We start from the raw sequence: 14,485 nt of genomic DNA, 5'->3' as shown, positions 1-14,485 counted from the left end.
GGTCCCCATCTATGTCACATGGGTGCAGGGGTGCGGCAAAAAAATATATATATATAAGAGGGATCCGGGGGTTCCCCCCGGTGCGGGTCCCGAGACACCCCTTCGGATCTTATTCTCAAAACCCGTCTCTGGAAATAAAGTGTGATTCGGATTGGAGTTCCACACGCCCCTAATCTGATCTGACCAGTTCACGTCCCCTCTAAAAATTAACAGGATCTGGATTTGAACCTCTCCCTAACTGGTTCTGAATTTTCGGTTATATTGTATCCAATTTATGTTTGGTAATCACCACGCATAACTGATTCCGATCCACTTATATCCCCAAAGCCTTGGAGACAACCAGATATCCTCAAGCCAAATTCGAATTCAAGAACTGAGACCCAATCTTATGGTCCAGACATCACTTTGAAGTTTGGACTCAAAACTCAAGTATATCCAATCTGAAGCGACGGATTGAACTGGTTAGATCTTACCTGATTGTTATAGACCCACGGGTTGGTGGAGGCCAAGATATGAACCCCAACCCAAATTCGAAACAAGTGTAGATCTTAACCAATTGCTTCCCAACAGATACGGACCTGAGCATTTATTTCCTAACTCAATTCATACCGGAACCGGTAAAGACCCAACCCACTAAACCCCGACCTGACACACAATACAAGTCTGAAATTATTTTCATATCCAGAACTGAAAACTGAAGCCATTTTTATCATTTGGGTTTTTTGACTTGTCTGACCCGACCTATTTTTACCCTGATCATAGAAAAAATAGCAAGCAGATTAGGTCATGGTGAACATGAGCATTTTTGCTCATGTCAACATCGTGGTCGTCTGTTTGCATTTTGGATGAATGCCATGTGGTTTTGTTGACTTTTGAGCTTTTTAAAATGCAAATCGGATGGCAAGCATGAGCAAAAACGCTCATGTTCAGCATGACCTGATGTACAACAACAACAACTACGCCTTCATCCCAAAACAATTGGGGTCGGTGATATGAACCAAAAAAGAAAATAATCCTGGGTCTTCCACATGAATCTTTCTCCTCCAATCATTTCTATTGAATGCCATGTCCTCGGTGAGGTTCAAAGCAATCATATCATTTCCTATCATCTCCATCCATGTCTTCCTAGGCCTACCCCGACCTCTTTTAACTAATATATTTTCTCATTTCTCCATCCTTCTAACCGGAGCATCATTAGGCCTTCGCCGAATATGTCCAAACCACCGTAAACGATTCTCTCTCATCTTATTTTCAATGGGTGCAACGCCTACCTTCTTACGTATCTCCTCGTTCTGAATCTTATCTTTTATTGTATTTTCACACATTCATCTAAGCATACGCATCTCAGCTACACTCATTTTTTGAATATGATGTCTCTTGGTAGCCCAACATTCCGTACCATATAGTAAAGCGGGTCTAATAGTCGTCCTATAAAACTTTCCCTTCAACCTCAATGGCATTCTACGATCGCACAACACTCCAGTTGCACTTTTCCATTTCATCCACCCAACATTTATCCTATGATTTACATCTCCATCAATTTCTCCATACTTTTGAATGATAGATCTCAAATATTTGAAACAATCATCCACCGGTATTTCTTGCTCATCAAGCTTCACTACACTCCCATCACTACTTCGTTGCTTACTAAACCGACATTTCATATATTGTCTTACTCTTACTCAACTTAAAACCTCTTGCTTCCAATGTTTGTCTCCATAATTCTAACTTAGCATTAACCCCAGCTCTAGACTCATCAATCAAAACAATATCATCAGCAAACAACATACACCACGGCACATTTTCTTGAATTGATCTCGTAAGTTCATCCATCACTATAGCAAATAGGAAAGGGCTTAAAGCAGATCCTTGATGTAACCCAACCGTTATAGGAAAATTGGTTGTCACCCCTCCACAAGTGCGGACATTGGTTACTACTCCTTCATACATATCTTTAATTATACTAATGTACGTGAGAGAAACACCCTTCTTCATCATTGTCCACTAGAGAACGTCCCTAGGTACTCTATTGTATGCCTTCTCCAAATCAATAAAAACCATATGCAAATCTTTGTTCCTCTCTCTATATCTCTCAATAAGTTGTCTAAGAAGATGTATAGCTTCCATAGTTGATCTTCCTGGCATAAAACCAAATTGATTCTCCGATATCATGACAACCTTCCTCAACCTAAACTCAATCACCCTCTCCCAAAGTTTCATATTATGACTCATGAGTTTTATACCACGATAGTATGTGTAATCTTGTATATCACCCTTATTCTTATATAGAGGCACCAAAGTACTTTTCCTCCACTCATTAGGCATCTTATTTGTCCGTCAAATATTGTTAAAAAGATTTGTCAACCATTCTAAACCTTTCTCTCCCAAGCATTTTCAAGCCTCGATAGGTATACCATCTGGGCCAACTACCCTTCTTGATTTCATTTTCTTCAAAGTCTATGCAATTTCTTTCTTTTGAATCTTGCGCATGAAATCATGATTCATCTCATGAAAAGGAATGGAGAAGTATCCATGATCTTGAGCACGACTTTCATTAAACAGCTTATCAAAATAATCTTTCCATCTCTCCTTAATCTCCTCATCTTTGACTAAAACCTTTTGTGTTTCATCTTTGATACATCTAACCATACTCAGATCCCTCGATTTCCTATCTCTCATCTTTGCAAGCCTATAAATATCCTTCTCGCCCTCTTTGGTATCCAACTTGTCATAAACTGCCTTATATACCATATCCCTCGCGCTTCGAACAACTTTTTTAGCTTTCTTCTTTGCTATCATATACTTCTCCAAATTCTCATTATCACGACTCTTACTTAGATTTCTATAACACTTTCTTTTAACCTTAATAGCTAATTTGACATCCTCGTTCCACCATGATGTATGCTTACCTAGAGGTGCACCGCCTTTAGACTCACCCAATACCTCCTTAGCCACCTTTCTCATGACACCCGTTATCTGATTCCACATTGATTCTGAATCCGCCTCGAGACACCAATCAGCTTCCTTAACTACCTGCTCTACAAACATACCTTGTTTAGCTTCTTTCAGTGCCCACCACTTAATTCTAGGATCTATCCTATGTCTATCCCTTTTGCAGCATTGTCTAATTCTAAGATCTAAAATTAAGACTCTATGTTGTGTAGCTACACTTTCTCTCGGTATAACCTTACAATCGATGCAACAATCCCTATCTCTCTTTCTAAGTAGGAAAAAATCTATCTAACTTGTATTAACCCCACTTTTAAATGTTACTAGGTGAGACTCTCTCTTCCTAAACCAAGTGTTTGCTAAGTTCATATCATAGGACAAACCAAAATCTAAAATCCTTTCTCCACTTTCGTTTCTTTCTCCTGTACCATAGCCTCCATGGATACTCTCAAATCCATCCCTACTAATGCCTACATGTCCATTAAGGTCACCGCCGATGAAAAGCTTTTATCCATAAGATATCCCTTGTACTACTTCATCTAAATCTTCCCAAAATTGACGCTTAATGGAATCATTTAAACCTACTTGAGGTGCATAAACACTAATAATATTAATAATATCCGTACTTAATACTAATTTAATAAGTAAAATCCTATCACCCTTCATACGGACCTCAACTACATTATCTATAAACTCACGACTCATAACAATCCCTAGTCTATTTCTATTCCTATTTATTCCTGTATACCAAATCTTATATCCCCAAGGTTCTATCACTTTTGCTTTCTCACCTACCCATTTCGTCTCTTGTAGACATAAAATATCAATTTTTCTCCTACACATAGCATCTACTAACTCTACCAACTTACCAGTTAAAGACCCTATGTTCCAAGTGGCTAACCTAATTTTATGGTCTTGGACTAACTTCTTTACCCCCACCTGCCCAACAAAGTAAAGGAAACCTTGCCTATTTGACACCACACCGGGGTGCCAGTGTGACGCATCGCTTCCGGGCGATGACCTAGCAACCCTTGCCCATTTATCACTGCCTCCGGGCCTATAGAGTACAGCCCGTCGCTTAGTAGGGAACGCCCCAACAAAATTCTCAATTCTCATATTGGTTCATATTCATAAGGCATGACCTAATGTGCTTCTGAAAAATATTGTGTTTTCACTTTTTTATTTTAATTTTTGTTTTTTTTTTATTTCCTTGCAAATTCAAATATTCCAAGGGATTCTGCCATGGAAAACTCTGCCCACCATGGACGCAAATCCTTCCTCAGAAACCCTACACGCCGATGATGCCGGAAAATCGTCGACGGAATCCGAAAATACGGTCATCCCCGGCAGCTTCCCGGGTACGGAGGCGGTCGGAGAAAGTGCCGAGGTGTTGGGGAGAGGGATCTCGTCGATGCTGGAAGCCCTAATTAGGGTTTTCGAAGATCGGTTGTCTATGAGCATTGATAGGCTCACTCGAGGTATTTTTCTGTTTTCGATCCTTCTCCTTTTCTTTGGCGTGTTTTCGTCTGACCCCATTCCTGTTTTGTTTCGCCTTATGAGATTTCCCTTTACTCGGGTTTATGCGATTGAGGGTTTTTCTGCGATTTGGTTCCGCAATTTAAGGTTTTGAATTTCTTTGCTCTGTTTTCAAAAAATGGGAAAAATGAACCAAAATGACCCTGGGTGCGTTGACCACACCCAGGGTTGGGTTGACCGCACCAGGTGCCGCACCCGCGTCGCGTCGACGCGGGTGCTGCACCTGTCTGGCTGAATCCCTGTGACATAGCACCTTACCCATCTGGGCAAAGCTGTAAATTGTGACATAATTGTGAACATAAAATGTACATATACTATATCCCATGCATTATATAACTATGCAAACAGAGCTTAATCGGGCTAATCAAGCTCAACCGAACTTGATTGCCTGATCAAGCTCGGCTTGTTTACATGTACCGAGATCCGAACGAGTTCGAGCCGAGCTTAAACGAGTCGAGCCCAAGTCGACTCCGAGCTAGCTCGTCTCATTGTGCATCCCTAATTATGACAATCAAAGTGTTATTCATATAGGTAAAAACTCATAATTTTATAAGAAAACAAAGCATATTGAGATAGATTGTCATTTCGCTGGCACAGCATACTTGGAGGGGGTTATCTTACGTCCAAAATTGGAATGGCTAACCAAATTACAGATTGCTTCATGAAGAGTTTTTTCTTTTAAGGTATTTCAGGCATTCCTCTTCAAACTTGAAATGATTGTGTTTACATCATCTCATGTTTGAGGAAGAGTGTTAAAGAATCTAATGTGTACCATTATTGGGGGTAATGTCTATTTATGTATTACTATGCAAGCATCGGGGCAGTTTTTTTGTATTTTAGCATGTAAAAGTGTAATGGTAAATGTAAGAGGCCATTTTGGTCCAAAATAGTCTCAGGCAAGGGGGTCTACCCCTATATGTTGTATTACTACTTTGTTTAATAACTATTGAATGAAGCTTATTTCTTGTGGCTCCCCCTCTTGTTCTTCATCTTTCTTCCTTGCTTGACACAAACAAGCAGAATGAAGAAGATGAATAAATACTAACCCGATTTTAATATTCTAAGATATCACAGAGCAATTACATGATGCATGTTATAGTTAGGAATACTTGAAACCAGTAATTCTAACCCCTTCATGCTTATGAGGAAAGGCTGCATAGCAATGGCATGCAATTCTAGTCATTTGGGCAAATGTCACCCGGCATTTGTTAAGGTTTTCGTATTTATGGTGTTGTAAAAAGAGAAGACACCAAATCATAGTACTCATTCCATAGCATCATAAAAATTAACAACATTTTCAATTGGATAGGTACTTACCTTGATACATTCCTTTCCTGTTTGCTCATCATCAACAACAACAGCATCCATGAATTTACCCATTGCAACAGTGACTGCAAGATTGTACTTCTTCTGAGTTGGCTTACAAAGACCAGTCATGCGCCCATGGACACCTGGAAACAGTCGTTTGAGACTCTCAACTGCTTCAGATGATCTTTTATCCCTTTCAGTTTCATGCATATCAGCCTTGTATTCTCGTAATTGAGCTTCAATTTCACTAACTTTAGCTTTCAGGTTGTCATATTTTGCCCTGTTAGGATTTTAAAAAAAAAGGAAAACAAATATGAAATAGCATGCAATGCAACCCTATAAAATAAAATCACCACCAGAATCCTTAGAAGAAATAAGCCCAAAGTAACAACATCAAGTATGCCAACAACTTTAATCTCTTACACCAATTACTATAGCACAAGAATGTGACATCAAGTGCCTCCACAAACAAAAGCAGACTATAAATCAGAACCCGTCAACAGATTCAAGCACTGTACCAAGAATGAATTTCCATAAACATTTTATCTATAAAAAATATATAAGTGAAAATTAAGGTAACTCAATCTACCTACCTAGACTTTCGATGCCTATCTTGCATATCACTCAACTCACTTCTTGCTTTCGTTAGCTCTTTTTTATTCTCTGTGAGTGCATCATTAATCTGCTTTAGTCTTGATTTCATTTGATTCTCTTGAGAAGTCAGCTCTTTCTCACGGTTTCTTAATTGCTCAAGATTTTCTTCCAAATTTTTCAGAGCTTCCACATCAGCTTGTTGTTGTGTATCATAAACTTCTTTCTCATTCCTCAGCTTTGCAGTTTTGAGCCCAGCCTCCTCCTTACTGACACAATAAAACTTGAACATGTCAATGAAAAATGAACAAGAACGAACTAGTACAGTAGCACAGTGATCAAGAACTGATTTTGCATACCAGCAGTTATTCAAAGAACACAAAGTAACAGTTAATATAAGAATTAAAAGAATACTAACAAAATACATTACAATGGTTCCATGGTTGTTAAGGTGCTCAAAATGGCTATTGAAACGGGTAATATTATCATCAACTGAAGAACATAGTTGATGCACAGCAGGTGGAAACAGTACCCTGTGACCCTGGCACGGCCAGGGAACCCGACCCACCATTTGGAAGGCACGAGTGGACCCAGCAGCAGGATCCGACCACCGGTGAGTCGACTCGATGCAGGGAGATAACGCGCACTTATTCCAGAAAAAGGAAGACCCAGCTCAGCAACGGCCCGGGTCCGGATTCGAACCCGAGACCCGGATCCAATGGCCATCTTTAAAAGCATGGCTTAGGGTTGCGTGAAGGCAGTTTCTTTGGAGATTTAATTACAACTTGTTTTCTTTGCTCAGCAGCCTTACTTTTCTTGCCCTGTCGTTTTCCCCTTTTCTTTGATTACTGTTCGTTGTTTACCATTTCTTTTCAATGTGTTTATTAGCAACCTATCATTGACATTGGGTATTTTAATAAATAAGTTCAGCATCACCATCTAGGTGAGTTTCCATTGTTTTTAAAGCCTGTTCAGCTTACGACTGTATCCAGTCGTGCCTTTCCAGCCTCCATCAAGCTCACGCGAGGGTAGAGGTCGCCTCCAGCAACTGTGTCTTCGCTACCTTTATAGCAGCCCGCTGAAGGCTGCATCAACGTGGTATCAGAGCCCAGACATCCTCCATCGATAGCCGCATGGCTCAAGAGGCGAGGAACGATCCGGCACACGGCAAGGAACGGGAAGAGGTAAGTACCGAGGAGCCTATGATGCGCATGATGGAAATGATGACAAAAATGCAAGAGAATATGCTGCGCATGAACAAAGAAATGGCCGGGATCACCAAGAGGATGGATGGTATGGAGTGTCGACTCGTTGCCATGGAATCGACGGTAGGGTCGACCTCGGCAACAGCACAACCCATGGGTACTACCGTGGGTGATGGTGCAGTGAGCATCGGCACGGCTGCCATGATCGCACCCAACCGAGAAGTGATGCAGCCTGCGATACTGCTGGGGGGCATTGGTGAAGGTGTGCGTGGGACCACCAATCGAGAAGTGCTCCAGCAAGGTACGCCAACAATGAACCCTGGTATGATCGTAGCGCCTCCGACCCTGGAGCCCATTGGAGAGCCTCCCATCAGTGTCGTGCATACGCAGGGTAGGCACCGACCCCCACCACAGGGGCTGCAGGCCAGACCCGACCTGCGTGGCCCAAGTTTGCTATTGGATCCTCTTGGGGGCACGCCAACGTCAGTTCGGACTGGGATGGGTCTGTCGACCCTCCCAGCGCCTGCGCCCGGAAACATGATTGCAGCCCCTTCACGGGCTAAGGGGATTGATCCCCTGTGGATGAATTCGGATCCCTCGGGGTCCAGTCAAGAACCAATGGTAAGTGGACCCGGACCCGATTACCGAGGACCACCCTTTGGGTTCTCAGGAGCAGGTCCGGGTCTGGCAGCCCCATACCCAGCCTACCCAATTGGGTTGGGTTCGCAGTTCGTTCCGAATCCGACCCAACCCGTGAATTTTGAATCCCAAAATGGATCCCATACCGACCCGAACCTGTATCGGACCCGGACGAAACTCCAGCTTGATCTTGAGCCGGGTCACAACCAGACCCATTTTCATATGGACCGTGGATCGAGTTCAAATAAAACCTTTTATCCCCACAACTCGATCCCCAATCCGACCTATCACAATCTGGGTCCGACGAGTAGTTTAGGATTAGGCCTGATCCATATCCAGTCGGGCGAACCATCCCAGTTCTACCCCAACCCAACTAAATACCCGAACCCTAACCAACCCAATAACCCATTCCCGATCCAAAACCCAGTACCTCGCCCGACCCTACCCCATTATCATAACCCAAACCCTTACTACCCCTTTCCTACCCACATAGAGGCAGAGACCCAACACAACCCCACACCTTTAGTAGGACCCCTTACATACCAGTGCAACAACGACAGCCACAGACAGCCCCCACCCGCGGGCAAACCAGGCCGCGACAGTGTCAGCAGGGAGCGGCACGACCGGAGCGTCGACCACCCCTCGGTAGAGTTCGTCAGCACCGGCATCCAGGCGAGCAGTACCGCGTAGAGGACAATGAAGCAGTGTGGGATGATGACACGTTCTGGAACGAGTATCCTGCAGGAATGGTGGAAGCTCGTCAACCGAGAGCAGCGGAGCATCCCTCCACTTATGGGGTGAAACTGGACCTTCCAGAGTTTGCAGGGTGGTTCGACGCGGAACAATTCTTCGACTGGTCATATGCCGTGCAATTTTTCTTTGACTACCACACCGTAGCCGAGCACCGTCGTGTCTCTATAGCGTCTACTCGGTTGAGAGGATTAGCACAGACATGGTGGGTGGAGCTGCAGCGATCGAGGAAGCGGCAAGGGCTAGAGCGTGTACAGTCGTGGGAGGAAATGCAGATATTGATGCAATCAAAATTCGTGCCTTCAGTTCACGCTGAGAGAGCCTATAAGGAGTATCTAGCCCTACGTCAAGGCACTCGTACTGTGGCGGAGTACACTACCGAGTTCCATCGTCTTTCTCTACGGGTGCAAATTGAGGAAACTGCCCGCCAACAGGTCACGAGGTACATTTCTGGTCTCCGTCCTGTTATTTCTGACGACTTTAGTTGTATCACGGTTGAGACATTAAATCAGGCCAGCAGTTATGCCATGAACGTCGAGGAAAAGTTGAAACGAAGGCAAGAATATAGGACCTCCCGTAGTGAACAGTCCAGTCGACCCAAGTCGAGTTTTCCAACCAGGGGAGCGAGCTCCCCTAGGAAGGAGGATTCAAAGTCTACCCCTAGAGCAGAATTTAGCAAACCTGATCCGTCCGGACCCGCATTCAATACCTGGTCTAAAACCAAACCTAATGAGTCTACCATCCGTTGTTTTAGGTGTCAAGAGCTAGGGCATGTCGTGTCTAGGTGCCCCACTGTGGGCAAGAGCACCCATCTCGTCGAAGGTATTGTGGAGTCAGCATCCGAGAGTGAGAGTGAGTCTTTGGTTGAGGATGAGGATGAGCGGGAAGTCGTAGAGTTTGACGGCAATGTCGACAATCTATTATCCATCCGTCATGTCTTGACTGCACCCCGTGAGTCGACCTCTGCCGAATGGCTACGGAACAACATCTTTAGAACCCGATGCAACTGTGAGGGTCATGCATGTGATGTTATTATCGACACCGGTGCTTGTGAGAACATGGTGTCCGAGAGTGTTGTGTCTACCTTGAATCTGAGAACCGAGAAATTGTCTCACCCCTACAAGATGGCATGGTTCAAGAAAGGAAACGAGGTTCCCATCACCCAGCGTTGTTTAGTCTGATTCTCCATGGGGGAGCACTACCACGACGAGGTGTGGTGTGATGTAGCCCCTATGAGTGCTTGTCACATCCTGTTGGGGCGTCCTTGGCAGTTTGATCGCAAGACCATTCATGATGGCCAAAGGAACACGTACTCGTTCATATTTAAGGGTCATAAGATAATCCTTCTCCCCATCAAGGAGACGGGGTTTCCCATAGTAGATAAGCCTGAGTGAGTCCCCCGGTTGGCTGGAGTATCCTACCGGTCTTTCTTGAACCAATGTCAGGAGGATGGTTATTGTTATGATGTGGTGGTTAAACCGTCAGTGAGTACGTCGTTACCAGTTCCTACGGACATCAAACCCCTTATTGAAGAGTTTAGCGACATTATGCCAGATGACCTTCCAGATGGTCTCCCTGCCATGCGTGTCGTGCAGCATGCTATTGATTTTGTGCCAGGGTCGAGTCTCCCCAATCTCCCCGCGTATCGTATGAACCCCTCCGAGCATGCCGAGTTGTTGAGGCAGGTCCAGGAGTTGCTGCAAAAGGGCTTTATTCGTGAAAGTGTGAGCCCTTGCGCGGTACCCGCCTTGCTCACTCCTAAGAAAGATAGGTCCATGCGCATGTGTGTGGATAGTCGAGCCATAAACCGCATCACTGTCAAATACCGTTTTCCCATCCCTCGTTTGGATGATATGTTTGATATGTTGGCTGGTGCTTCCATTTTCTCCAAAATCGATTTAAAAAGCGGGTATCACCAGATTCGTATCCGAGAGGGGGATGAGTGGAAGACGGCATTCAAGACACGTGATGGGTTGTATGAGTGGTTAGTCATGCCATTTGGGCTATCCAATGCCCCAAGTACTTTCATGAATATGATGACCCAAGTGCTACGCCCTTGTATAGGGAAGTTTGTCGTAGTATATTTTGATGATATTTTGATTTATAGTTCATCTTTGTCTGACCATTTGAGTCAACTACGTCAGGTCTTAGAAATTTTAAGGAGCTGATGGAGTTAAGGCAGACCCCGCGAAAGTTCGTGCGATTGTCGATTGGCCTATCCCAAAGACTATTGGAGAGATCCGTAGTTTTCATGGATTAGCCACTTTTTACCGACGTTTCGTGAGAAACTTCAGCACCCTCATGGCCCCCATCACGGAGTGCCTCAAGGGTACTAGTTTTCAATGGACGCCTGCTGCGAGAAAAGCCTTTACTATCATCAAAGAGAAAATGACCAGTGCCCCTGTCTTAGCCCTTCCTGATTTTAGTGCAGTCTTTGAGGTTGAGTGTGATGCCTCCAAGGTGGGAATTGGCGCAGTCTTGAGTCAGAATCGCAGACTTGTTGCCTTCTTTAGTGAGAAGCTGACGCATGCCAGGTGTCAGTATTCCACTTGTGATGTTGAGTTTTATGCCGTTGTACAAGCCCTTCGTTATTGGAGACATTATCTCATTTATAAGGAATTTGTCTTGTACACGGACCATGAGGCATTGAAGTATCTGAATAGTCAAAAGAAGTTAAGTGTTCGTCATGCTAAGTGGGTCAGCTTCTTGCAAGAGTACACCTTTTTAATTCGCCATCAATCTGGTACCCTGAACAAGGTGGCTGACGCTCTTAGCAGGAAGAACAGTCTCCTGATGACCATGTCAGTGCAGGTTGTTGGGTTCGAACAGTGCAAAGAATTATATCCCACGGACCCGGATTTTCAACAAGTCTGGGAGGGGTGCATCTCTTCAGATCGTACCCTCGACCCCTGTTTTAGTATTCATAATGGTTACCTCTTTCGTGGGAACAAATTATGTGTGCCTGATTTCTCCCTTAGGCTTCAGTTGATTTCTGAATTACATGAAGGAGGGTTAGCAGGGCATTTCGGGCATGATAAGACGTTCGCTCTATTAGATGAACGATACTTTTGGCCCAAAATGCGCAAAGATGTTGTCAAGTTCATCCAAGGGTGTCATGTGTGTCAAGTGTCCAAGGGTCATCGTCAGAACAGTGGTCTGTATACTCCGTTACCCATTCCTGAACGGTCGTGGGAGCATGTATCCATGGATTTTATCGTGGGCCTCCCAAGAATGCCACGTCGTTTTGATTCAATTTTAGTCGTTGTTGATCGGTTCTCCAAAATGGCTATTTTTGTCCCGTGTAAGCGAACCACCGATGCCTCTTTAGTAGCGTCCTATTATTTCAAGGACGTCGCTCGCTTCCATGGTCTACCCCACACAATCAGTTCTGATCGTGACACGCGTTTTATGAGCCACTTTTGGAAATCGTTATGGGCTTTATTGAAGACCAAGCTTCAGTTCAGTAGTGCGTACCACCCCCAGACCGATGGCCAAACCGAAGTTGTGAACCGCACCTTAGGAAACTTGTTACGAAGCATAGTAGGGGAAAATGTTAAAACCTGGGATCTAGTCTTGCCTCAAGCCGAGTTTGCGTATAATAGTTCCATCAATAGGTCCACGGGCAAGTCTCCTTTTCAAGTGGTTTATGGTTGATCGCCCACTCATGTCGTCGATCTAGCTTCAGTGTCCACTCTCCCTGACCCCGCCCCAGATGCCTTTGATGTCGTTGAATATATGCGTGATATACATAGGCAAGTCCGGGCTAAACTCATTGACAGTTACGAAGCGTACAAAGCCTTCGTTGACCAAGGTCGTCGCGACATTCAGTTTCAAGTTGGTCAGTTTGTTTGGGTTTACCTGTGTCCTGAGCGTTTTCCTGTGGGCACTTATAATAAACTGAGTCCTAAGAAATATGGTCCCTTCCAGGTCCTACGACGTTTAGGTTCGAATGCCTACCTCATAGAACTGCCTCACGATTGGAACATTTCCCCGATTTTCAATGTATCTGATCTATATGCTTACTGTGGAGACAACAAGTCGTCGGAGCCGACTTCTTCCCAACCAGGGGAGAATGATGCACAGCAGGTGGTACCAGTACCCTGTGACCCTGGCACGGACAGGGAACCCGACCCACCATTTGGAAGGCACGAGTGGACCCAACAGCAGGATCCGACCACCGGTGAGTCGACTCGATGCAGGGAGATAACGCGCACTTACTCCAGAAAAAGGAAGACCCAGCTCAGCAACGGCCCGGGTCCGGATTCGGACCCGAGACCCGGATCCAATGACCATCTTTAAAAGCATGGCTTAGGGTTGCGTGAAGGCAGTTTCTTTGGAGATTTAATTACAACTTGTTTTCTTTGCTCAGCAGCCTTACTTTTCTTGCCCTGTCGTTTTCCCCTTTTCTTTGATTACTGTTCGTTGTTTACCATTTCTTTTCAATGTGTTTATTAGCAACCTATCATTGACATTGGGTATTTTAATAAATAAGTTCAGCATCACCATCTGGGTGAGTTTCCATTGTTTTTAAAGCCTGATCAGCTTACGACTGTATCCAGTCGTGCCTTTCCAGCCTCCATCAAGCTCACGCGAGGGTAGAGGTCGCCTCCAGCAACTGTGTCTTCGCTACCTTTATAGCAGCCCGCTGAAGGCTGCATCAATAGTTCTAACTTCTAACTGAAAATGGCATTCTCTTTCATTTGATTCGTCTTATCAAAAGTAGGAAAGAGAACATTCTGACAACTTTTAGAATGTCATACAGATCTAGAATGACAAGAAGATTACAGTATACATAATTTGTTAATGTTTCATTCACATAAAACTTTGATCATTGCTTGTTTGTGTTCATGTACTTCATTGAGAACTACTGGATTTTTTTTATATAAAATCAGTAAGTCAGAACTTCTTTGTAAATATATTCAAATCCCACTCTTTAGTAGATTTTGTTTCGTTGTCAATCATCCATCTAACATGCTTCCAATTCACATCCCACATTGCCTCATCATTTTGTGCTTTGCAGCTCTCAACATCCCATTTCTAGTGTTAGGTTTTCAAAGAGACTTCTCAGTCAACTATATCTTCACTGCCATGGAACTTAACTATGACGATATGGTGTATGCCTAATCATTAGAGACCTAACCCCCAAAGCCAACAATTAATATATCAATATCCAGCAACATGATTGGAACTTTATATTTAATGTTTTCATGCACTAAGGTTGAATCCAACATGATTATTCCCATTATTTCCACTTGATATTATCTTTGTGAATTGTAGAATCTAGACTTCTTACTCTATAGTTGAACTCTACCAAATGCATTCAAAAGGCTATCAGTGGCAAGATCTAGCAAACCAAGCAAAGGTGCCACCTTATATGGCATCATGCCTCAAAACCATTAGCCAGTGGATATTTGTATGTATGTGCATGCACATGTAGCAAGAGATACGAGATGGGTTTAAGGATCCGCTTTATGAATTCAAACATTAGTCACCCCACAATCTTCTAT

The 14,485-nt window shown here is 43.9% G+C and overlaps 1 protein-coding gene across 1 annotated transcript in view; it reads right to left on the bottom strand.

Moving 5' to 3' along the window:
• The window catches only part of LOC149848234 (structural maintenance of chromosomes protein 1-like), a 72,499-nt gene that overhangs the window by 36,564 nt on the left and 21,450 nt on the right, over positions 1-14,485 (bottom strand). The window contains exons 5-6 of the mRNA XM_089985918.1: positions 6,387-6,653; positions 5,803-6,073 (exon numbers count right to left, since the gene is read on the bottom strand). Coding sequence (XP_089842044.1) covers positions 5,803-6,073; positions 6,387-6,653 — 538 coding nt within the window. The remainder of the gene's footprint in view (positions 1-5,802; positions 6,074-6,386; positions 6,654-14,485) is intronic.

Source organism: Nuphar pumila, chromosome 1 (genome assembly GCF_984573655.1).
Source record: "Nuphar pumila chromosome 1, dmNupPumi1.hap1.1, whole genome shotgun sequence".
Classification (NCBI taxonomy): domain Eukaryota; kingdom Viridiplantae; phylum Streptophyta; class Magnoliopsida; order Nymphaeales; family Nymphaeaceae; genus Nuphar; species Nuphar pumila.
This window is presented reverse-complemented; position numbering and strand designations above follow the sequence as displayed.